Below are 26880 nucleotides of genomic sequence, written 5' to 3'. Positions count from 1 at the left end.
CCCTTTATTCGGACTTGTTATTTCGTTTCGTCGTTTTTATTACCTTTCTTGTTTTACACATGTATTTTTATTATCAATTATCAGCGCGAAAGTGCAATAACGTGTCGACATATTACAAAATAAAAATCCAATAATAAAAGTACAATTACAATAATTGTATACGATAACGGAATATTTATATTCACGTAGTATCCGTTCGAACAATAAAGTTATATCTTCTTAAATTAGAGTAAAAAAAAGTAATCATAATCGTAATAATACCATTAATAATAATTTAATCACGCGTTCGTTTATTTAATACACGTATATGCGTATATCATATGCACGTATCTGCGCTTCACGCGTGTTTCTGTGAAAGTCAAAGAATTTTACAACCTCAAATATCGTTCTATGCGGCTTAGCGATTTTTGTGCCCGCTTCGTATATACGCTCGTAAAAATTATCTATTAATTTTTCTTTTCTTATGATTTTTTCTAAATTCTCTCGTCCCTTCACAACTTACGGAAATCAGGCCAATGAACTTGAGGATTCTTCGTCAAATTGAATACAGGAAGTATTTTTTACCTAGATTCTTTTTTCACGTAGCTCAAGATAAAACTACTACGGTAGCGACATCTACGGGAAAGTTTCGTTGAACCTGTAGGACAACTTGAGGGCAAACTTATCGACAGCCGCCGGAAAATTTAACATGAGACTTTCATTTTACCGACTGTAAAAATTGAGTGATTCGAATTTGGTTTCGAATTGATCCGTAGAAAGTGAGTAAAAGAAAACAAAAAAAAAAAAAAAATTCGGAAGCAGATAAAATTCCAAAATCTCATTTGTAATATTTTTCTCTCATTCCAATTTTTGTTTCGTATTGTCAAATTATTATATACTTAAATATTAGTGATTCACCGTATTTGAGTTCTCAGACGCAGTTGCAAATCCTCTTGAGATTCTACAGTGTCGTATCTGAGGAACATTGTTATTATTATATGTCTTTATATTCTAATTCTGACAAACGTTCAACCGTATCGACGATCACGTATACGTACAGAATGTCCCATTTCAATCAATCATTGCAATATTTCCAAAATCAGTAAACGTATATACAGGAAATGTACTGTAGGAAGATGTTACTCGGTTTGGTTGCAATCTGTTAAATGAAAGCTAAACAATGAATTGAAACGAAACATCTATCTAAGGATTGAAAAAAAAAAGGATTGAAATTAAAATTTCTGGAGGACAGATTGAGTTGGAGAAATTTGATCGATGGCAAATGACGTCCCCTCGGAAAAATAAAATCAACTTTCTTCGGGAACATTAATCTTCCCCATTCTTATTATACATTTCGAGACATCGCAGTTGATTGATTGAATTATTTCTAACAATCAGTTGTTCGAGGTGATCTGACATGTGCAGCAATGTGGAAACCAAAAAACGTCGGTATAAAGACGGTCCCCGCTGCCTTCTAAAGCTACAAGCCTCTTCTGCACGTATTGCTGTTGACATCTACTCGTGTATCCGGTTGGTAGCGTGCACAAGCCGTTGCAGGTATCCGATCTGAAGTTGCAAAAATCCGCATGAGGTTGGCACGCGATAAGACGTAATAATGCCTGAATAAGGTTCGGCATCTTCGCCGAGGACGACCAGCGAAAATTTGCAAAATAAACTCTCGTCGGTTAATTTTTGACGAGAACAAGTCGATGTTAAAGTTTCATAAATTTTAGCCAGTTTGTTTGCCGGTAAATCCGATTGAAAACTTTTCTCTTTACCCGACTGAATTATAAGAGCAATTCTCAGGCGATGAACCTCCTCGTTAGCACCTGCAATCAAATTATTTCTCCGCAGCTGAACTCTGACTTACGCGCACGTCTCGCTTTTCACCAGCTGGGTGTACTTGTCCCCCTGTTCCTGTAGGTTCACCACGTACATCCAGTTGCCTCGGTTGTTCAGCGCTGCTTTGGGCATGATGAACTGCGAATTGGTGAGGCAAAGCGGGGTCGCTTGGCTCGAGGCGTTCGCCTGACGACGAGATCTGCTCTTCTTCGAGGCGGCAAACTCCAGGAGAGGATTTACACGCGGCGATCGACGAGGACGTTTTCTCAATGCTCCGCTCTTCGCGTTGCTCCGAGTGTACCTGAACATTGGGTTCGAGTCGAGGGGCCATTCGTTCAAGGAAGTCATAAATTTAACGATTGGAAATCGAATTGTAAACCCAAGGAACCTGATCGACTGACGTATTATTTGGAATAACGAGGAATCGATCGAGGTAACTAAGATGATCGGAAATCATTGCGAATTACTTGAAATCACGTGATAGTCCGAAGCAATCGCACGGCGAGTGTTGGAAGTTACAGAAATCGTTGAATGGCTTGTGAAAAACGCCGGATGGTTTTGAATCGTTAACATTTTGTTGCTTCCTGTGATTTGTTGCGATTTTCTTTAGTTCTGTCGAATTGGAAAGTCACTGAAAATCCCGTAAAACTCTAAAAAATTATTGGTAATCATCGTTGATGATGTAGGAATCAGTAGAAATCACTCGAAATCTGTTTTAATTCACGTCGCGTTATAGACAGACGTTTTGCAACAAGTTCCTCCGAAGAATATCCCGGTGAATACGGTCAAATTTCCCGTAGGTATACCGTAAGTGAACGCATTACCTGTCTGGCCACCAGCCTTGAGGCTGTCCAAGGGGATCTAGAGCCTGGACTTGGGAGTACAAGAACGGACTTTCTTGTTGTTGATGGGAATGACGATGCTGCGGAAGATGCGGCGATAGCGGATGATGCGAAACTCCTAGAGCCGGCTGCAAGAACGGGTTGTTCGGCGACCTGGACGGTGTCGGATAGCTGTACCTGCGTCAAAAAGGTACATACATTTTTACAGACAATCGAAAGGCACGGTGAATCAAGGAGGGGTGCGGATATGCGGGGTGATTTGATCTTCCAAGCTCTGATACCACTTCTCAAAACTTACCCCTGCTGGGACTTGTTGGTCGGAGGTCCGTAAATTGGTGCGGGTGGTCCGAAGGGGTATTGCGATGGGAGGAACGGTAACGGTTGTGGATACAGCTGAGGTACTTCCGGTCGTTGGTAGTCGTAACCTCCGTGGTATTCCGGTTCCGTTCTTCAAATCGCGGTTCGCGGTTAGCTCGGATTTTAACAGTTTTACAGAACCGCGAATTCAGATGAGCTTGAGAAATTCGCTCGCGAGGCAACCGAATCGTGGATACTAGTTTCTGCATACGCGGTTACCGGAAGCGATATATGTATACGTCGATGATTTTATAATAGTATTTACTTCGAATGAATTCTCTACTAAACGATTGGATTTTTCAGAGAATCCGTGACTTATACATCATGGTATGGCACAAATCAGTCTTTTTACTGGACTCGACCTCTCAAGCGCAACCGTATTTGCCGTTTTTGGGTGATACTTTATACCCTACAAGTGATTATGTACAAAAGTAGAAACCCACCGACCTGTAGGAGTTGAAGCCGTCCCGAGATTCGTCGATTAATAGCGTGTTGTAGTCAAAACTCCATTTGTCGATTAGGTACCTGATCAGCTGTCTGAAATTGAAAACACACGAATGGCGATTAGATCGCAATGAACTTTTCTAAAGTCTGAAGAAAAATTTCTAAAGTCTGTCTTAAGATTTTATTTCAAAACACTACCAACTGCAGCTTCTTACCACCTTATGCAATATATTTCACGACCGGGACAGATTGGATTTAAATGTTTTCGATATTACTTATTGTCTACGAAGTTTATAATTGTACAACAAGAAAATCGCACATTCGCATTGAATATCGATTTCAGCATTTTACAATTCTCGATATGCTGGTACAATTCTGAAAGGATCTAACTTACTTAATTTTGAATAATGAATTCATACTCAAACTTTTTTCAAGGTTTTACAATAATCAGGGACATAAATTTTCATGATTGATTATTTTTGACATCAGATTTCAAGTTTGCGGATTTAAAAATGGAAACCTGGATTCTGGTTGGGTGTAAAGTTTTATATCACACAATCATCCTTTGGACGATCACTATGTATCTATTAAATAAGTAATTTCACCGGTGCTTTCTGTTATACGGGGCATCGAGATCGCTCGAACTAGCAAGGATGGAACGAGGAGATAAACACGTATCCGAGCCGATTCCATTATACCTAACAACCTAGTTTCGTATATTATAGGTATACATATAAGAGACAGATATTGTTCGTAGTGGCGGGAACGACCTAGTTGTTAACGTTAATTAATTTTCGGGGTTAAGACGACACTTTGTATGCTAATTAGGAATTGCTTATTCGATTGAAACTATTACCAAGTCTCGGGGGACGCGATGATAAACCCCACATCCCTTAACCTTAACCGATTACACGTGCTCCCTGAGTTCACCTTGTTCACCAAGCTCTCCCACCTGCCTTACACGCACCTACATACGTAAACGAATATTCTCGATCACGTTATTATCTGTGTACGTGTATCCGGATACTCACCGTGAATCCGATTTGAATTCGCGGTGCAAGATAGTGATGTAATAATCCGAAAATGCTGATTATCATAGAAACTATTTCGTGTGTGATGTTCAGCGATTGTCGAGATATTCATCTTCGCGTTCTCGGATATCTATGTATAGTTTAAAAAATGTCTAAAATAATTTGATAGGTCGCAGATTGTTTGCGAATGATTTATCTCCCATCAAGAGTTTCAGGGTGAATATTCAGCTTTTTTCTAACTTGTCACTACGTTAATCCTAAACTGCCGTACGTCATTCCATAAACTTGGCAGTACACGGAACGGAAAATATGTTTGTTCAAATTCTGACCAATTAAATCGATCTTTGATGTTACGGTAGTTATGTAAATCTATGTAAAATTTGATAACCGTAATCATATCGGGACTACGGTTTTTGAGCACATGTTTACTTTCGATACGAATTCATTCAGTCTTGCACGTATGTTTGAGCTTTACGTTTCACACGTACCTGTGAAAAGCCTGATGTTTACTCGTCGTCTATTCGTGATTAGGAAGAAATAGATTCATTTTCACGGCTCGAAAGACTGGCGTGGTTGACGTCTTTCTGATATACAAAGATGCGGCAGAAATTATATTTTCACGATATATTAGTCTTCTCCACAGTCTTTTTTCGTAACTATGAAATTCGTTGCGAAACACCTGCAGTGGTTTATGATGCGAAACCTACAAGCTAATTTTAGTTCAGTACTTGGGTAATCAACTTTTTTAAATCCACACAGAATCATGGATTTGCCAAGGTAATATAGAATAATCTAACACCACGGATAAAAATCTTTCTACAAAACATTTGCAGTGTTTTTAATACGATCCTGCAAATACTGTGTGAATTATTAAGTTTCTCGGTGACTTTGACAGAATTACAGGGATATTCTTTGATAATCCCTACTTTGCCGAAAAAAACGATATCTATGAAAAAAATTATTTTCCGTGAAACAAAGGGGAGAAGTAATAATTAGTATTTCCTGAAAAAATCTGTCTTTGTGTATGGCGCAAATATATTTACACTAGTTATATCCATATGGATGTATATGTATAGGTATATAATTCTGACGTGCGTCATAATGTCCGTATATATATACACGTATGTATGTACGTAAAAAAAAAAAAAAAAGAAAGAAGAAATTTGTATGTACCAAAGGAATGGCGAGAAAGGTCATTGTTTGCCAGTACCCGCGGACAGAATGCAAACGATTTAAATTCAGAAATTCAGAGCATGTCTGCAACGAAACAGGTGCCACGTTGTAAAAATGCTGCCACCAAAAACTAATGCGTGATGTGCCGGACGCGTATGTGAGCAGAAAATTGAAATGGAAAAACAGGAGTGGTTTCTGCACAGACCCTGCACCTTCCAATATCGTCCGGATAACAGTTCTTTATAACGGTCAACTCCATAGCTACGGCGTGATAATAACAAAGCCCGAATAGTAAACTTACTTGTAATTGAAAACGAATTTATGGACGGATTGTTCGATTGTACGAATCACAAGTATCGATTGTGCGGAACGTCACATCTTATTTCCGAATCTTTGCACCGTTTGGTGAAAAGTTTCTTCATTAAAAAACAGCCGTATAAAGGTAATAAATTTTTTACACGTATTAAGATATCAAACGATTCTCACCCTATAACTGCACAGATATAAGTGACACTAAGCTCGTAAAAGTTAATGAATCGGTGATTCGTGGCTGGAATATGCAAAGTGTGTAATATACGTAGGAATTGAATATAAAGAACGCCTCGTGCGGGGAAAACGTATCGAGGCAGAAGTGGAGGTATAACGCAGGTGTAAGCCTGCGCAAATGCTGCGTTAAGTCGTCACAACGAGGCTGAGTGAAAGTTTACGGACGTCCTTTAGAGATGGGCAAACCACTTGCTCCGTGAAGATACGTGTGTCATTTCCGAACTCTCCATCGTGCAGATCCTCTTCCGTATTCGGACGCTCTGGCGGAATTTTAACTTATTTGCGCAATCGGTTCGCCGTTACGCCGGCTAGGCAAATCTGAAGTTTAATGCCTACGACGTTTCTTGCCCTACGACGACATTTCTAATTTTGAATATTTTAAACTACTTTTTTAACAATGTTTATTCAGGGATAGGTATAATTGCAAAAAATTATAACAGCACTCCTAGTTGCAGCGTGAATCTTTTATTCCTGAACGCACCGATTTCTGTCCATGTATGCGTTTACCAAACGTGCGTGTAAAGTCGACAGGTCATTCTTCTGCTTTTAACAACGACTAAATTTGCGATCCGTTGGGTCTCGTCACGCTTTTTTTAATCAAGAGACACGTTTCTTCGCGAAAATGTGGCATCATTGTTACGATCCTCGTCCTCGAAACAATTCGTTTCAAAGTGAAAAACTACTACTCGATATTCGTTCCGTCGAAACTTGGTGGAATTGTGGAACGAAAAAGGATCTGTACGATGATTTTGAGGTGAAAAAAAACATAAACGAGTATAAGATGCATCACCATTACTTCATTACGACACTTATTTGCTATTCATTATTTCTGGATAAAAGGAACTGCAGTTCCAAGTTCTTAGCTTCAGTCCAACTCAAACGATGTGTCGAATCTTTCTTGTCAATATAATTCTTTTCCCGACGTAGATCGGAGATGGTATATTAATAATCGCTGCAGGTGCCGCTCTCTGATCATCCAAGCCCGCGTTGTAGCAAATAATGAGCTCTCCCGGGTTTTACCGGCCGCTTTCGATCGCCCGTCGTAATATGTGATATACCACACATGAACCAATTCAAATTAAAAGAGCATTAGAAATTTATAGAGCCATCGGTAAATTGGCGAACCCAGACTCAGAAGCGAAATTAACTACTTGGGCAGCCCCAAAAGCTGTTATACAACGAAAAAAATCAATGAATACCGCATCCTCGAATTTATAACTGAAGACATTTCAATTCCCTATAATTTTTCTCAATTTTATTGCTCTGTTCGCTTTAGTGTCGGCAAAATATTTCTTAATTTTCAAACGAGCTGTTACAGTTTGAACAAAAAAAAAAATAATCGACAGGTAAGCGGGAAAATAATCGTACAATAATGTAAGTGCATATCAAATATAACATCAGTCGCACATTTCAAGGAAAAATAAACGTGAGGCTTACTACAGAGATGCACTTTTTCAATGTCTGTAGATTATACGAGTCTGACCTAATATCTTGTGGCGACTGTTTCGCAAAGGGGTCGAGAAAAGATTGTTTACTTTAATTTTTTTCCCCTCAAACGTTAAGTCAACATTTGAACAACCATTGCAAAGACTCGGACATTCTGCACGTGTAACAGCGCTCCGGGCATCATTAATGCTCAGCGACTTTTCTTGGTGTTCGGAAATCCCGGCGCGGTCCAAACACCAAATTCTTGTTCCGTCTTCGTACGCCTTTCACCAGCGTATGGCTTTCAAGTATTATTCACCAGTGCAAAACAATCCAGCGGTAGGTATCTCGTACAAACAAATTTCTAAATTGCATCCAATCCCCAATCGGCGTACTGAATTTTTAACCCCCTGTATCCTCGTTTTCGTTTAAAACGCGAGCCGTGACAATCACGTTTGCCATTTCGATGTTTGTTTGATTTCTTTTTTACAATCAGCGCTGGAAAACGCGAATACGGATATATCGTGGAAATATCATTTGAACGGAGCACAAAAAATGGGGTGAAAATTATTTGGCAACCGAAAACAATATCAATTATTACATCCTTGCTCGCTGCGTGGGTCGCGGTTTTCATACGGTTTCACCGATTTTTAGACCATCCGCGCGGACACCGTACCAAAATCGAAGTCGAAAGTTTTCGTGAGCATCTTTAACCGCGATATATCGATAGGCGACTTTCACTCTACGCACCAAACTGCGGGAATCGTAATACCGACTACTTTTAATTCAACGTGAATTACTGATGTCTGCAGGTGGTTTGTCTGTATACGAGTATAAACGTACGTACAGGTTTGTACATTTAAATGGGATTTTACGCACGTTCGACTCGCCCATCTCGTTCTCGCATACGGGCATCCTCCGGGATGTCGTTTTTCACGAATGTCCAAGAACTCTGATGTATAATGCATCCTTGATTCTATTCCAAGATAAAGGATGTTTGTTTTATATTCTCGATGCCAAAGCGCAAAGCCGCGGCGTGTACCTAATGCTATCCAAATTTCTAAATTACGAAATTTTATTTGTTGTACGCTGCTTGAAACAAGTCGCTTGTTAGTCATAAACGCGGCACGTAACTGCCGCGGCCTTTTGACCCCTCAAATAACACATTTCTCAATAAAAGTTATACACACTTACACTACTAAGCGTAACACTATAATTATGTGTGATCGAAGAATTCTAACGCTGTTAATACGGACAGTGAAAACTTGAAACGATTTAGAGAGCATAATGAGTGTTACTATATTTCCGAGAATATTACGCATTACGGTTTTATTGATTCATCCTACCACAGTTACTCGGTGAACTTTGATGTTTTCACTTATGAAAAATGCCCGAATTTTTATATTTCTAGACATTAAAAGGCAAGATTTCAGCGCGAAAGAAAGTGGAAGCCAATATTTCGTTATTTATCCAAGCCCTTCACGCGTCATGCTTTTAAAAGATATTCCAACTTCAAAGTACCGAAAATCATCCGAAATAGCCTCATCGCGTAACCGATCACGTCTTTAACTTTCCTCAACACGTGTAAATACACACATTTTTTAATCTTATAAAATATATCATTATCACAGCCAACTCACATATTGCATTTGAAACACGGATGTTGAAATCTGTACAGTTGCTCCGCATAAAAATTCAGCAGGTACACGTATACGGAGGGTCTTTGGGTATTTTGTTCAAGGTGGAAACTAGGTCATTTCCATTTCTATTCCCATGTCACGTGGCACGTGGTTCCGACTCGCTTCCGCTACGCCAAACTTTCCCGAATTAACTAATTTCATTCCAAGACATTCTAATCCAATACCTATCTCCGCTAAAGTTATTATAAAAATATTACACCCCGGAGCACACCCATAATTACAAAACATGAATTTGCCAAGATTGGATTGAAACACTGAATTTGAGTTGTCCTCACTCTCAGTCTACATTTGCCTACAAATACAAATCCTTGTTTCAAATCCGTCGAACGAATAGTACGATAGATCAAAGGCGAGCGTAGCAATGCGTTAGAGATAACATCGAATACAAGTATCAGTCAAACTTCAATCGATTTATTCCTTTAAAGATCATGACGCATCTCGTACGTATTCTACCGCGGGAATTCCTAACTACTGCACGTTCCGTCGTCTGCTAAAATTTAATGCGCATGCGCTACAATCCGAGAGCGGCGGTTCGCCAGGGTGACCAACCGTAATAAATGTAACCTCAAAAACGTTGACAGTTCTCGCTGGCAGTTGTGCTCAACACCGACAACTGTAAAAACTTTTCAGGCTTACATACAACGCGGCGAACTATCGTCTAAATTTATGCGGTTGGTCACCCTGGCAAATAGTCGCTCTCAGATTATAGCGCGTGCGCGTTACATTTGAGCAGACGACGGAAGGTGCAGTCATTGCGAATTCACTCTGTATATGTATCAGTGATTGCAAGGCCACGGTTATGGTAGAGCAAGCATCTCGCATTACATCCTGTTTACCTATTCCTCAACTATTGTACAAACAAAAATCTGTAGTCACCGTTACTACGTAGTCTCGACTATCAACATTTTTCACCATAACTATATTTTCTCGTAACTACATACAGCCATAGTAATTAAACTAAACAGTGACCTGTACTGTATCTTCTTGTAATTCCAATAATATTTAAACCATTATTGCGAAGCGTACCCATTTTTCTAGAATTTTCGTGCCATTTCTACGTACTAATAAGGGGCCGTTTGATCATCCCAGTTGAAAGTGACGCGGAGCATGCACCGATAAATATCGAACTATCCGACGTGTGCTCGAATTTAATTGTCCAGCCAGCTTACGGCTGCTTAGAGTTTACTTTGATTGGAACGATAGAACATCCGGCAAATCCGATGACTGTTATTAGCGACCGTGATTTCGAATCGGGAACATTGCACACACGATGAACGAAACGTAATATGACAAAGTCGGATTAAATCGGTAGCAGTAATGAGGAACGGATTTTTTTCACCCTTTTGTTCACTCCGAGGTATGAAGTCATACCTGGATAATATTGAGAGCCAGGCGCCGGAGCGAGGCAAAGACTGCAACCCTGAAAGCGGCTTAATCGCCATTTGAACTTGTATTCGCTCGAAGGTTTTTGCTGGGCCTTATTATTACACACGCGCAAATGTGACACAACATTACGGGGCGAGCCTTGAGCCTGTCGCGTATGAACGAGTTATTAATTGTTCCCGGCTCCTTGACTCGGCTGAAACCAGACTGTGATATGTTAGTTCGCAAACTCGCAAATAAGGCCAACTTCGTAATTAACCGCGCCGACTCAAATACCGCTTGCCTTGCAGTATTCCCGAAACGCGTGCCATCTCCCGTATAATAATAATAATTATAATTACGGTCGAAAACAATTCGTGTTTATTTGTGTGCTGTACCAACGGGTTTTTATTGCACAAGGGAAAGAAGTAACTCGTACGGATTTGAAATTCTTGAATGGTGAGAACTTCGTTGTTAAATTTCACTTTCAAGTCAACGCGTACATCATGCCACTCACGCTTATGCTTGCCTAATACATGCTACACTGCCCGAAAATTGAGTGAGTCCTGTTAATTTATCAAGTTTGCAATTGTACTTGGGATCAGAGAAAAAAAAATCAGGGTACTTGAAGACTATTGACCCGCTGGGTTCGAGGCGAACACGATGGTCTGTTTGAATTCAATGTTTATTTTATTCATACTGGTTTTTCGAATTTGGTAATTGTCGATTTACTTGCAGGCATTCTATCGAAATTTCGTTCCTTCTCCTTCCGCACATCCGCAAGCAAATATGATGCATCCTTTTTTTCTAATACTCGGCGATATTCTGTCGAAACCGAGTACGTTGTACACTCTCGGATAAACGAGGTGTGAAAAAGTCATTACTCTGCTCATTCTATCGGCGATCTAAAATTTCGTAACAATCAAAATATGTCATGTCCAACAGCTAAAAATTGATACATGCAAATTTCGATGTGTAATAGGTAATTGGTATGACAGGGAAAAGCTAATTCCTTATCGGACTCACGACGGTCGTAACGAAGAGAAGAGGAAAGTAAAATAACAGGAATGGATATTTTCTCTTCGAGGTAAGATTTTGTTCCAACGAATCCCGAGTTCGGAATTGAGCAGAACACGTGTAAAAAAGCTGGCGGCGATTGGCGCTCCGTACTTTCATCGTTGGTGAAGACAGTTCTGGCCGTGCGCAATATCAACACGTGTAGCCGGAGACTTTAGCCATTCGATCGGCGATATTTCGGGACGTCGGGTCAAGTTGAAGGCACATTAAGATGTGCGTAAGGATGAAAGAAACTGCCCGAGGCTCCGAAGCGTTTGATTTAATCATCCGGCTATGCACATAAAATTAAGATCCAGGAGTCATGCGGCAAACTAAAAACCGTCTGCGCTAAAATACCGAGCGTCGGCCTCGGCCGAGAGTTCATTACCTTCGGTCTAAGTACCTGCACCTTATAATACCATCGCCCAAATGCCGCTGTGCTCACCGCTGTTAGCACGAGCTTGATAATTTTTTCGCAATTACCGTGGATCTTGTGTCACGCTAAATCGTAAACAAGCCAGTGAATCCGTATCGTAAAATATCGCTGTGAAGTTTGCGTGGATTTTTCTGCACATCAGGCGGGTGGTGTTATAACCACCGGAAGTTTAAGGCTGCGATTAACTCGCGCCAATTCAAACGGTTATCGAGGCTTGCGATTCATCACCGTTTGTTTTGCCAAAGCTTGTGATTATTTTATAATCGCACGGGAAATATTCGCATATTTTTATACGGATGCGCTTATTCTCTACGGAAATGCAAAATGAAAGATTTTTTTTTTTTTTTATGTTTCGGGCGGATGAATCGACAGAATAACTTTTTGTATCCTGTACAGACAATGTATGGGCGCGAATCAGATCCTGCAGATCTGATATTATCCATTCGTTTTTATTTCGCGTAATTAAATGAAATTCAGAACTCTGAAAGCGAAGTTGAAGAATAATCGATGGTAATTCGATTTGCAAAAAGTGTTTTTTCAGCACGGAAAAAAAATTTGTTATTGCAAAATTGAAGTACAAAATCCCAGTTTCACACGATTCCATGTAGAAAGATCAAAGTATTCCATAAGTGCACTTTGCATTTTATTTGTTTCAATCAAATTTAGATGACAAGGAATTGACTTCATCTACGACTTGAGAACGTTTGTTTTCTATAATTATCTTGTTTTGAAACTACTTCAGGGTGTTAACAGTAAATTTGAGAATATCGAGTCGAGTGGAAAAATATTAAGAGATACTAGTGTTGTGAATCAGTGGCCCATGTTGCGGAGTCACGGTGCGTATGAGGCATTCCACCCCAAACTGACCTACGTCTGACCCTCACGATCAGCGATATTATTTATTTTTAAGTATGGCGTAGAGTGTAAAAAAAACTTCCACCGGGCTTTAGACTTTTTGGACCACGGTGTGATTTTAACTGCTCCCAAAAATACAGAATCCCAATTTTCGAACGAATAGCCCAAATCGATTGGCTTTGAATTTTTCTCACGAATTCTTTGCCAAAAAACGACAATCTTTAGACGTGTGCGAGCTGCAGGCGAAACAAGTGATTAAAAAGTGAGAAAAATTGAATTAAATATCAATTTCAAAAATATAAATTTATATTTTATACTTTTTTTTTCTCAGCAAAACAGGATAGGTCGGCTTGGTGTGGAATGCCTCATGTACAGTAAGAGTATAATGGTTTTGTAATTGGTTTGTTAATCCGAGGTCATTCGATTATTCAAATTACGTCTAATCTCAATCGATCTGTTTCCAAAAAATCTGAGAAAATGAACGAACCGATTTGTAGGGTCGGCAAGACGGTCTCACCAAATTCGTTATTCAACCGCTGTCGAAATTTTTCGGCATGATTATAAGTTGTGCGTACGAATGACAATTTCAAGTGGACTTTTAGGTTACCTTAGAAAGTTTCATGAAATTGAATACTTATTAATGTTCTTTTTTTTTTCATTCGTCACCTCCAATAGTTGAATAATATTCACCGAGTACCAGAGGCACATAATTTTTTGAGACCTACTTGAGCTATTACATATACAATATTTACCTCAACACAGTTTGCTGGAATAAGTTTGTAATTAATGGGGATGACGGAGGAACAAAGTTTGTTTCGAGACAAGCATATTTTTAAAAATGAACTGTGCAGGTATCAAAGCTATAACGAGCTATAAGCTCTTTTATTGTTTTGATTCTTTCAATCCCACAAATTCTTAACATGCTTCGATGCAAATTCGACACTGTGATGTTTCAGGATTCCATTCCAAATGTCTTGTTATTATATAATAATTGTTTTTTAATGACCGATCTTCCGCCGATAAATTAGATAATTTATAAACGCCTTGTTGACAGGTTTGATAATACAAACAGCTCTGTCACCTTCCGTGTGTTAGAAAAGTGAAAACTTTCCGCGGCACGAAGCCGAAGACACGTTGCATCGTGGCGTTGAATTTTGATCAGAATTTCATGTTCGAACTTTTCATCGAGATAATGTTTATTTATTGTAACGCCCGCGTGTGACAAAGACAAAGATGAACAGGTTTCTATATGCAAAAGTATAAACTCTGCGGGCATAATACACCGATTAATTTGAAACGTGTACGTCTAGTCTCTATGCTGTTTAATATTCTTACTGAGGATAGTGGTCCAGCCTTTCGCAGAAGGTTTGTCCGGGTTTTGCGCATCTTGGTGTATGTCCAGGAAGAGCTGGCAAGAAGGGCTCGTGTCGAGGAGGGTGCGGACAGCCGTATTCCGAGCAGGGCTCAGGATTCGCGGCCATCACGAGGACCTGTAATCGAGGATACGTTTGTCATTATTAAATGAGATTTCCTACATTCCTCAGAGCTGTAGGTACGTACGGTGTAATAAGTAGCGTTGCCCGCTAGTCGACAACTTTCGTTTATTTCAATACTTGTTGCACGCTCGGGATGGAAAAAAAAAGAAAAAAAAAATTATAATCCGAGAGAGTAAAAAGAAATGGAGGGCCTATTAACTTTTGAAAGTCTGACTTGATTATCCATGTTTACCGATTGCAAATTTATACCAATATCCCATCGCGTATATTCGGATTAATTATTTCCTGTATAAGCCATCATCGTACGGGACGCAGTTCGTATCCGTTAACTGATAAATTTCAATGTCCCGATTCACAGATATCTATTCAATTTACAGATACAGACGTACGTTGTTTGTTGATATTCGTAAGACACCTAAATAGGTCATCTGATTATTGATTAATTTTTTTTATCTTCCATTGATTCATGACACCATCACGCTTTCGGTGTTGAAATATGATGCTTTCTATAATTATATTACAATGAAACACTTTTGTTGCTTCACCGAGGCTTTTAATGTTCGTGTGAAAAATTTTCATCCTATCTCAGATTGTTTTTTTCTTTTCTAATTTATAGGATTTTCACTTATATTCTCACGATTACAGGTAACATGCCATGGAACACCATGATTAATGAGACTATTGAAACGTAGGCAACATCAAGTTAGCGAAAAAACTCTTACTAAGAATTACATTACAGATAGATGTGTAGATAATATTATGTAATGATGAAAAGAGACATGGTACATATCTACCACATTGTTATATTAAATAATAATAAATCTTCCGTACGGCTGAGAAATGTCACCGTAGGACACAATGTTTTATACGGGGCATTCTCTACGAACTCCCCAACGTTTAGCTGATTTTTCGCCATTTCTGAGAATGGAATTTATTCTTTCTTGTATCCATTGATAAGCAGACGGATGCTACGATTTTGTTTTAAATCAATGTACGAATTGTTGGTTTGTTGGTAGATAATTAATTATACATGGTATTTTAGAAATGAGTGATTTGCAAAAAAAAACCAAAGCATTGTACTCCAAGATCGTTTTGTTTTTTTAATGTTCACAATGAATAATTAATTGCGATTGAAAATTTTGATATTTTAGAAATTGTTTATTTACAATTTGGCTGTTTTATATATATCTATATAGTTACTTTATATACTTAGCATACCTGCATGATACATTCTACCTGCATCAAGTTTGTTTCAAAACAAAAAGGAAAGACATGACCAAAATATTTTTCTCTACACTACTAAAGTATGATATAAAACTTCTCCATTTTTTACTAATATACGTATAATATACAGTTGTAAAAAATCATTATTCGACACCGGTTCATTAAATGGAAGGAAATTAATTCCACTTTTGAAAATAGCGGAAGATCGCAGTTATCCGGCAAATACCATTAGCGAATGTTAATTTGTGGTTTCCAAAATGACTACTGAAACAACTACGAGACAATATTTGTTGGAGGAAAAAAGTCATCAGATTCGAAATTAATCGTTACTCGAGTTGGCACGGAATGCCCCGTATATACATTTATGAACACGGTATGGTGCAAAGTATATTAATCGTTGCGTGAAATATTACATACTTCAAATGATCTTTAAATCTGGAACGGAAATTACGACTAGACGTATATACTGTATATATTCTACGTACTCGAGAACATTTGCAGCTTGAACCACACAGACGCATATAATACTGCGAATCATAGAAAGTTGCTATTCGGACAAAACGCCGGTACCCTTATCTCAGATCTGAGATTATACCGCCAATTGCGGAGTTGAATCACGTACGTATTATGCACACTAGTCAGCAAATTTCTTTTCAATTTTTTTTCTAACATTAATTAAATTACATCCAACTTCACACCAGGACAAGCCACTATCTACCATGCAAAAAATAAATTCTAAAAAATAAAATGGTACCTATATTATGTTACAAGTGGGGAAAGTATGTCGATTAGTGATAATCGGGTAAAAATTTATCGACAAATATTTAAATGACGAACCTAAACTGCACAGACACAAATTATAATTTACGACTATTACGCATAACAAATTATCTTACAATCACTCGGAATTCACTCTGGATTACATTTTTTTCTACTTTCCGTAAAGCCAAACGATTGACCTCTTGGCACGAGCCTCGCGACCCCAGAGCGACTAAAGTAACTGGTCTAGTCATTCCATTGACCGCATCATTGACCATCGCAGCGTTGCCACTAACTTGACGATAGAAATATTTCTAAACGAAAATCGGTGAGTCAGGCCCCATGCAATGGATACCGTATATTGTGGACGTACGAATCCGCATCGTAGACGCGCAACGCCAATTATACTTGATAGCGAGGATTTATAGTTGGTCGGAGGTTCGGAGGTTCGGAGATGAGGCCACCTTGACATTCAAAATTAAACGATACGCACGCGCAGACGTCGGGTATGATTATCACTACTAATAACCGATGTTAAACACGAATTTTCATTATCTGTTCGCAGGTGTTTCGGTGAATCGTACACACCTTGTACGAAACTTTCTCGTCAGCAAGTCGCGCGGCATTCCGCCTCGTTTATGTTATATGTACCGAGGTGTGACCTACGCGTATGTATGCATGGTGTCCCATTATAATCGATCGGCCCACTGGGTTGCCTCCAAATGTAGCATGGATTCAGGGAAATGTTGCTTGGTTGCAAGGCAGTGCAGTTGCGTAGAATCAACAAAGTTCTGCATAGCTTTCGGTACAGTAATTCTCACACGAAGTCCACGAACCGTTTATTTTTCGGGTCATTGACTCCAAATTATCCAATTGAAATATCCCATGTAAGACGCTTAGAGAAATTTGAACGATTTCGAATTAGTTTGGTGTATTTTTAAACGAATCGTCACTTTTCCCTGAAACATTTTTCTGTACTTCATGCAACTACCTCCAGATTCATTGTACTAGACATTTTAAATGGGACACACTTTACGATCGTGAGTATGATGTATGCGTAGGACACGTTGACACGGAACGCTCCTCGTCAAATCCCGTTAAAGAGCATTCACTCGTGTAAATCTACTTCAGATAGATTGATAGTAAGAAAAAAAAAAAAATTAATGTACGGGTGGACGTTTTCCAACATTCTTCGTTAATTGACGTTTGTTATTTTCGTTGACACGACGGATATTCTGACACCTCGTATTATATGTGTATAATACTCGCATTTCAAAGCTGAGAAATTACGTGTTTGACACTGCGTATATGTATGTGAGATTCGAGTGATTATTTGGATATTTGAAATGGACCGGTGAAAATTTTTTGCCAATCCAACAAGCCTGTGGAGGTAAAGCATGTACAACTTTCGAAAGTAGAATGCGTTGAAAATTTCACATGATTCCAAAGTTTCAACTCCACAAAGGTCTTATCCTCAAAGCAGGAATTAATAAAATTACATTTTACTGTATAATTAATATTATACGCCAGAGATTAAACGTAACAATAATTTCGTGCGATAAAAATGTAAGTGAAACTCGTTATAAGGAAAAAAGTAAAGCTCGTTCGGTAAGATTTTTCCATACTGTTCTTACATCGAAAAACAGCCCAACTATTGTCTCTGTGGCCAGAACGCTGAGCTTCCAGCAGCATCCGGTAACTCCCTATTGTAACCTACCAGTGAAACAATTATCAATTCTTTTTGTGTCATTTTGAAAGAAGGAAAAAAAACAAAAAGAAAACGGTAAGAATCTTGATTTGACACGTGAATTGTGTTGGAATGTGCAAAATTCATTTAAACAAGTTACCGCAGCTAATAATTCGAAGAATGTACACCACAAGTATGCTTTCATAACATGTGACTTTCAACGTAAGCTTCCAATCGTTCATCTATCACGAATTATTTCCAACTACATAGCGACCGTATGACAGCGCGACTAAATTCAATTGCAAAGAATTTCCCGTTCTCTTATAATTATACTCATATACGCTTAGATTATCAATAAGCAAATTACTTCTTTATATCCTCGCGTTGTGATTCGAAGGTTTAGAACCCGCTTTTACTGAACGTAAGCGATTAGGGAAGTCCAATTCGTGGTCTGTCAGATAGTGATTAACTCGATACAATTAGTGGGCGACAAAAACGCGCGGGAAAAGTGATCGAGTTGAATAAATTTACCGGTAATACAGACACGACAATGCAATGTGTGTGTGTGTTTGTGTGTGTATATGTCATGCTTGCACGGCACAGTGCTCCCACTTTTCAAGTGAAGGTTGAAATATGAACGCCAAGGTTTCACGCTGCACAATGTCAACGACTGTTTTCAGGCTGACTGTGGTGTCTGCAGGCCTGATTTCGTAGCCAGCATAATTGTTTAATAGTTTTCCCCAAGATTACGTCTTTGCGAAGAAAAATCTATACACAAACGCATATCGCATCTCGCCTACGGTACCTTGTATGTAAACGATGTTCGTGCGTAGCCGGAAGACTTGAATCGTGATCTTACTTATGAGGTCAGGTAAATGAAAGTTGTTTAGTATGTGGTTGAATATAATTTCTTCAGCAACGCGGATGACAACGTAGAAGATGAAACACTCGACGTGTCACTTAAAAATCTAACTAATACTTCTGCCATGCAGATTTATAGTCAACTAGACACGAACCTTGCACAATCAACCCTGTAAGTATTAAATCTGCAAATTCATACCGACTGTTACTTAACTCTTAACTAATTATGAGACTTACGCGTGTGCTACGGGCGCAATGCAAAACCACCGCATTACATCCTCGCGATATGTCCGTTTTATCATTTATTTTGTAAAACTTTTAAGGCTAATCTACACGTGTGTTTTAAGTGGACAGGCTTACCGTTAGAAAAACACCTGTAAGTCGCAGTATCATGTTGCTTGGTCGAAGATTAAATGAGTTACACCCACAACACTAACACTCACTGATCGCATGCAGCGGTTAAACCTTAGGTCGGTTCGTTTGTTACCTGTTCACAACACTCGGAGAAAAAGTTTTCTTTTAAATTTTTTGTTTAATTCGTTACATATCTTGACAGTTAGTCTACGATTTAGGGCGATTTAAATGAGGTATGCGACTTGCGGCTTGCGGTAAAAATTAAAGGATTATTCAATGTATCCAATTGCACGTCCCGTTAATAAACTCTCTAGCAACTATAATATTAAACTCGGTGCCGAAGGCTGAATAAAAAAGTTAGGAAATTCACCGGCTGTTATTTACTAACTGATTTTCTTCTTTTACTTCAATTCTTCACCACTTAGACATTCCTTCGTTGTTACTATACTGTCATTATAATTAGAGACAGAGAGAAAGAGAGAGATATAGAGAGAGAGAGAGAGAGAGAGAGAGAGAGAGAGAGAGAAACGGAAAATGAACGTGACTGAAGTGATCGACTAGACACCGAGCCAGACCGAATGCCTACAACACACAGGCTCGAACTTTGAAACGCGCGTGAATTTGTATAACTAGGAATCCCCTTTTCCACGTGCGAAATAGCGGTAGGAACCGGGCGTGTATTTGTTACAGGTACGTGTGTCGATCGAGAAATCGACGGTGATAATACGCGAATCACGATCGGCGACGCCGGGCGAGCTTATGTTACTATGTCCGGGGTCTGCCGCGATGTGCCCCAGATGATTCTGTGCGTGTAACGTATAAGAGCCGTGCTTCTGAGCCCCTTCGCGAACGGGCCAAAGCCGGGAAGCCGAGAGCCGACCGGGTCGCACCTCGTCACAGCTCTCTGTCCCGGTCCGACGGGGCCCAAAGGCCCAGGGTGGGGCTGAACGTCGAGCACTTTCACTGCCATCGCCGGCCGGCTGCCTTACGCGTGCTCACGCATTCGTGTCCGATGGCCCATTCTTCGTTTCGTCAACTTCCACTGATTCGTCTTTCCTCGACTGGCATTACGATTCCACTTCTCGTTCCTCTTCTTCTTCTTCTTCTTCTTCTTTCCCGTTCGGACGAAAAATTTAAACGGAAAAAATTCAAGGGAGTGTCGTACCGGAGCGATTGAGGTGTCAACGTTACAAAAAATCATTTCGTAATCTCCGAAATCATTGTACTGAAATCGCTGATGTTGAATTAAAATTCTGCGTTAATAAGCATCGGGGTAATCGTTGGTGGTTGTGAGAAATCATTTCGAAAAGTAGGAATTTAGTGTTGGAAATCATGAGGAAAACACGTGATCAAAGAAAAATTCATCCAAGTAATCTCTCGCAATTACTCTGTAAAATTTGAGTAATACGTAATCACGGTGTTTATTTTTCCTCCGGTGAGACACCTCTTGGAAAAATCTAAGGTTAGAGGAGGTAACCTGCACCCATGGAATATTTATGGAGAGTTTCCACGTCGGAAAGTTCGTCTGTGTAACCTGCGAAATGACGTTTAAAATAGTTGAGATACGTCGAACTTCACTACTATGGGTCTGCGGTATCTGAAAAGTAACGATTTTCTAATTATCGTGTTACTTTTGTCGCCGAGGAGTGAAATGTAAAGCGAGTGTGTCGTGAACATCAATCGATTAAATCATCAATACCTAGTTCGTAGGAACGAACATTAATTACTTAATTCATTTAGCTGACACGCAATCATGCGTCTACTCTAATGGTTTCATTTTACAACTCACGCTCGACGAAATTATCGGATCCAGCGAAACCTGTTTTTCGGGTTAGAAATCGTCACTTTTGCAAAACTCAAGCATAGTTGTCAATGTGTATCCTAATCGTCGGTAAACAGATTCGACCGTCAGACTCAGTCGTTCTATATATGTATTTACAAATTGTCATACACTTTGCTCTAATTTCACGCGATGATGCGGTATGATGGGCAGCAGTTTGGTCATTCATTGCACGGACAACTGGATTAACGGTATGAGAAACCTAATGAGTTGTTACGATACAATCGAGCTAAGTGCAACTTCACTATTATTATGATTTCTAAACGGTAGGACCCAGTTTTATTTTCCATTATTTTTCGTATAATCGAGCGAACTTAACTCCGCGTGGCAAATCTGGGATTCTGGCGAATGAAGAGAACCATCGCACTGTGAAACCAACTCATTCCCCGAACGACCTCCATCCCCGGGATGACAGAGTAAAGAGATCAAACGTTGTGATTCGCGTCATTCCTGTCCTGTATAAAAACGGAGATGTAGATTAATTGGCTAATTAGCTTTCTACGTTTTATTTGTTTTACTCGAAAATCATCCGATCTCCAAAAAACAACGGGATTCGACTGATCGTTGACGAAGCTGCAACGATGTATCGATACGACGTGAATTTCAACGATGAATTGTGTCCATACAGCTAGAATATGAGTAACAGCAAAATTAAAGGTGGATCCTTGATACCTTTTTTCGCATTGCTCAAGCTCCGTTTGGATTTCTAATTAATCTTTCAACGCATCGGCGACGTTTACATCTATGGAAGCTATATACGTCGGTAACTTTTTCATTCGCGGTCTGCTTAAAGACTGTTACCGTAAACGTCAAGGACACACACCCCTGATTGTTAACCGATAGAGAATGGGCACTGCTTTTCGTCGCGTGTGCACATACCTCGATCTGATGATGTAATAAATCTTTGATTCGGTCGTGCGGACTGGCTGTCTGAGTTTAGAAGGTATATTACCGTTTCTCTTGTCGCAAATTATTTAATTTACATATAATTAAATCTTATCTCCCAGGATCTGCACCGAACGAAAGAACGAAAATACGGCGTCTTTAGTTAAATTAAATGTTATTCAGTGAATACTGAGCTTCCACTGCAAATTTTTTCGTTGATATTGGTGTATTCAAAATAAGTTATATTAAAATATTGTTGTTTATGCGAAGATCCGTAAAGCTCACGAGTACTGTACTTGTAACATAATTGCTTTCGAGCTCCTGATAAAGACACAAAGATCGCATAACTTACAACATAACGTAAAGATTTTATGCAAGAGCAAGCTGCAGCAGAAGCGAACACGTCTTTAAGATCTGATTTTCTGAAATTTACACTGAATCATCGCGGATTAGAGAGATTTTTGCAACGTCAAGTAAACGCCGGGAAGCAGGATTTCTTTTTGTCTTCCTTCTTATTGTTTGCTTTACTGCACGTATAGGCGTACAGGAAATGAGTGCTACTTCGGAAAGGCGCTCTGCGTTATAGAGAGGCCACGGACATACTTGTGAAATAAAATAGTCATAGTCGACATCACGACTTGAACTTCGGGGCAATCTGCAACGTCACGTTGCGGGTATGATGCTTCACGATCGAGGATGCTTACATGCACTGTTTGTTTTCATCTTCTTTTTTTCATATCAACCGGAAATACAAATGGAACGCAGTGATGACATCCGGGATCTAAGAATCTGGAAGTCCCCGCTCTGTCATTTATATTATTATCGTTATTATTACTACTATTATTTTCAAACGCTTTTCGCTGAAACAATCATTCGACACCAGCCTTGTCGCGATTGAAAAAATAATCCTGATTCAAGGATCGAACGATCAAAAAACTCTCAACTCATTCTGCAATCTTCAATTAACGAGTCCCAGGCGTTACACATCATGGGGCAAGCAAAAGAGCAAACGCTGTAAAATATTCTCCCCGCCGGAAGTGTTGCGGTGGCGTGCTAGAAAGAAACTCCTCTAATTCCGCGAATCCGAAATGCTAACACCTCGTTGGAGAAAATTGTCACGTCTCGGTAAACAGAATGTGGGAAAGTCCCGCAAATCATAGCTGTCGGTATACAATAAATCGATTCAATGGAAAAAATCAAGGGAAACCTTGTCGCGTCACTGCCGATGGCAATGATCGCTAAAACCTCGGAGGATATGTCAATCTTCGTATTTCAATATCTCTTAATGTTATACATACAAAGTTCAGAACCTTGTTACCTTCAAAGATTCAAAGATCTGTTATAGGCAGACGAATTTTAGGGATGAACTGCGTTTCTACAACATAAGTCAGAATTACCGGCCTCGGACCTTCGCTGGCTGTCCAAGGGAATTGGTTTCAAGCTTGAATTGCATTGCGAAGTCACATATGAGCCCGTGAAGGCTGGCTCAATCGAGTTTGAACCAAAAAAAGTACCGGAGACTTCCTGCCTACGCGTACAGGTAAACCCACTTACGAAATTATCAAGGACACTACGAGTGCGTAGGTACAACATCCTGGCGTCACCGGAAACCGATACGAGTGCCAAGATTTGAGCATTTTTGAATCTTCAATGCTTTTCGCGACAGAAACGCTGTAAAAACTTACCCATCAACGTACCTGTCATTAACGATGATAAAAGTCTGCGAGGCAGAAGGATAAAAAGGTCGTCGCAAGGAATGGTCAAAGACCTTGGTACGCAGGCATATTATAAATGAAATATACATAATTATCCTCTGATCAAATCGGTACAATTTGCAGCTAATGATATGCAGAACTTCCTATACAACGTTCTGAGATACTTTAATTTCTTTATTTTTTCGTACCCTACGCTCGGAATGTGAGATAAACGACATTGCAGTGGTGTATGATCGAGCGACGGTAGGTGTAACTGAGTTCGAATTGGTAGATAGAGATAAACGAGCGAGTAATGACATATTCCGACGTCTCTGTTCGTTACGAGTAGCCTTGCCGTACCTACGCCAGTAAACTTGACTTATAACAGGTATACGTGTTGTCCGATTAAAATTCGTGCTAGCATTTAACGTGTATAATACCACCAAGCACGTAAAGTGACAACAAAAATACCTCTCTGCGTTATCAAATAAAGCTGTATTGGTCATCCGTTCCTGTATTTACCATCATGTTTATTATTCATATAAAATCTTACTCTGTTAATAATGGCCACTGCACATGCAAACCCAGCGATGAACAATGAATAATATTTGATAAAAGTGTAAAAACGGGCGCATTTGAATACTGGGTAAAGCAATTGATTCGCGAAAATTCAACACGGATTCAGGATTGTGCAAATCAATCGGCAAATGAGATTCCACCCGGTTTTGGAGACACCGCAATCAAATTAGTGTATTTCATCGAGCGATTCTGCTAACTGATTAAGTAAAGAAAAATTATTTAAAAAATGAAAACACCGAAATAATGAAAAATAAACGCACGAAGGAAGAAACGCGTGTGCCGCAGGGCGTTAGGAATGTATGCAGGATTACTGGAATGCTCATTTACAAGTGACACGAATTCGCAATGGTGGTAACTTATCGAAATAAGCCTGACAATTGGTAAGACGTGATTGGGGATTTTGTGCACGTGGTAGGAATTCCCGAATCATTTCAAGTTCGATTATTAATTAAATTACTATAAAATACTTATAAATGCAGATTCGCCAATTCTGCGTGCCAATCGAATGACAGCCATGACTTTCACGACGATCCTGTATTCAGGAAATTGTAGCCTGTATTTAGGTGTTATTCGACTAACGAAAAAGTGTAAAATTTGCAAGAAAAAAAAAAAAAAAACAGGTTGAACACTAGATTTCTACGAAATACATCAGTTACGCCATCCCCGACATTCTTCGTTCCCGTTACAACTTATTACTCATTAATAAACAAAGTATTCCATGCGTAGCGTGGATTTATCTTACTTGTTACCAGACCACAACTCCCACGCTTATCCGGCAGCAAGCTTGTAGATATTGTATAACTATACATGTTCTTAACAGGTATACATATATAAACTGTACGTTTATTTATATCTGATCAAACAAACGGAACACGACTCAAGACACACGTATAGACAGAATCATTGCCGATCACGGACGCAATATTCTGCAAATTGCGGTACAAAATAAAACGAACATTAATCCGGTTCACATACCATTGGACCATGTATACCTATTTTTAAACACGTGTGTACGATACATCTTTTCCCTTCAATTTTTCGGTCATTAGTGATCACTGTTTGTAAGGAACGGACAGCAGAGGCACGCGTGTATAAAATGCTTGTGGTATGTAAACTACATAGATAAATATTCGCATTTTCGCAGCCGGTAGCTATTATTGATTAGATTTACAAGCTGTAGGATCAAATGAGCTTATAAACAGTGAACTTAAGACCTTAGCGTAGTCCGAATATTCATTAACAATGAATGGCAAGTTTGTGAGAATAATACTTCGCAAAGGCTGACAGGTGGATTTTTTTTTCAACAATTTTAAAAAAACCTCTACGAGGTTGAAGCTCGTGTGAGCGTTAACGCAACGGCACGGCAGAGGATAATATCCCTGTTTTTTCATTATCGAACAACTTTTAAGGAATTGAGTTCTGGAAATATGAGTATATTTTGCTTTATTACTGTTTACTAAATTTCGGACAGTCGTAATTTGCTTAATAGTACAATAATTCTAACTTCAACCACGTGGTTTTTCAACTAATTTCATCGAAATTTCCTCTGTTCATTCAATAGATGTTTTTTTACCGAACAATTCGAGAATGGAGCAATTGGTCTCGGATCAGCGATTAACTTGAAACTTCTGTTTCATTTGAAACGTCAAACTTCGGATTCTTTCGCAAAAGTTTGTAAAAAACGAATTTCCTTGTGACCTGTGTGCTTTTTCAAATACCGAGACAGCAATCGTTCATTGTTAATACAAGCAATCATATCTTTATACATACTTTATATATTTAAAAAATTTTACCACATTTATTCTAGATACGGAAGATGCGCGGGACGCGGAAGAAACTTGAATGAGTGCGTAAAATTGGTATCTGGCAAAACTACATCGACCCTTATAAACCGAAACATCACATGTTTCCGCACTATTAATATCATCACAAAGTTTCCAGGATTTCCTGGATCTGCATAGTCGACGCCCTAATTGATCGGGACCTCGATAAAGTGTCAGAAATTACAACGTCGGTTCTCTGTTCGAGTACTAATTAACAGGACCGTGCAGTAGATATTCGAGGAAGTGGCAGTAGTTAGTAATCCAGGATACATATTAAACCGTCATATTATCTTGATCGTAATCTGAGAGTGTGATAAATAAGTATATCAGGTCTCCTTAGCCTTTGTCATGTCAGTTCGACGCGGCATAACAATCAGAGTTATGATTAATCGCTCAGGATAGCAATATAACACGAAATGACGTTCACGTAACAAACATCGGTTTAATACCCTAGCCCCATTATAATTGTTTCTTTGATTTTTCTCCTTTTTTTCTCGAATAGTCTTATTGCGGATCGCGAGAACCGGAATACCAAGGCAATGTCAAAATTCCAGTAATGATAGGATTGAATTGGAGTCGGTTGAATAGTCAAAACGCGACTCGATATGCCTTCTAACGTGAATTACATCG

General features: G+C 39.2%; 1 protein-coding gene across 2 annotated transcripts; it reads right to left on the bottom strand.

The window, feature by feature from the left end:
* Window positions 1-461: 461 nt before the first annotated feature.
* On the bottom strand, window positions 462-20308 carry LOC124182019 (protein spaetzle 5). Of its 2 annotated transcripts, XM_046568799.1 has the most exons (8): window positions 20005-20307; window positions 19436-19876; window positions 14384-14538; window positions 3468-3557; window positions 2962-3111; window positions 2646-2840; window positions 1850-2122; window positions 462-1545 (listed from the first exon to the last, which is right to left on the bottom strand). In XM_046568799.1, exons 2-8 carry the CDS (start codon window positions 19466-19468, stop codon window positions 1374-1376), a joined length of 1068 nt encoding a protein of 355 aa, XP_046424755.1. In that variant the 5' UTR covers window positions 19469-19876; window positions 20005-20307; the 3' UTR covers window positions 462-1373. The 2 variants fall into 2 exon arrangements, with proteins under 2 accessions (XP_046424755.1, XP_046424763.1); XM_046568807.1 differs by having other exon boundaries at window positions 3464-3557; window positions 19436-20308.
* Between the last annotated feature and the right edge of the window lie 6572 nt (window positions 20309-26880).

The sequence above is a fragment of the Neodiprion fabricii genome, chromosome 1 (genome assembly GCF_021155785.1).
Source record: "Neodiprion fabricii isolate iyNeoFabr1 chromosome 1, iyNeoFabr1.1, whole genome shotgun sequence".
Classification (NCBI taxonomy): Eukaryota; Metazoa; Arthropoda; class Insecta; order Hymenoptera; family Diprionidae; genus Neodiprion; species Neodiprion fabricii.
This window is presented reverse-complemented; position numbering and strand designations above follow the sequence as displayed.

Excerpts from the sequence above, each read along its gene's own strand:
- LOC124182019 (XM_046568799.1), bottom strand. The coding sequence starts at position 19,468 with ATGATACTGCGACTTACAGGTGTTTTTCTAACG. Across the intron at positions 14,539-19,435 it reads TTACAGGTGTTTTTCTAACG|GTCCTCGTGATGGCCGCGAA; the intron begins GTAAGCCTGTCC and ends CCTCGATTACAG. Across the intron at positions 2,841-2,961 it reads ACCAACAAGTCCCAGCAGGG|GTACAGCTATCCGACACCGT; the intron begins GTAAGTTTTGAG and ends TTTTTGACGCAG.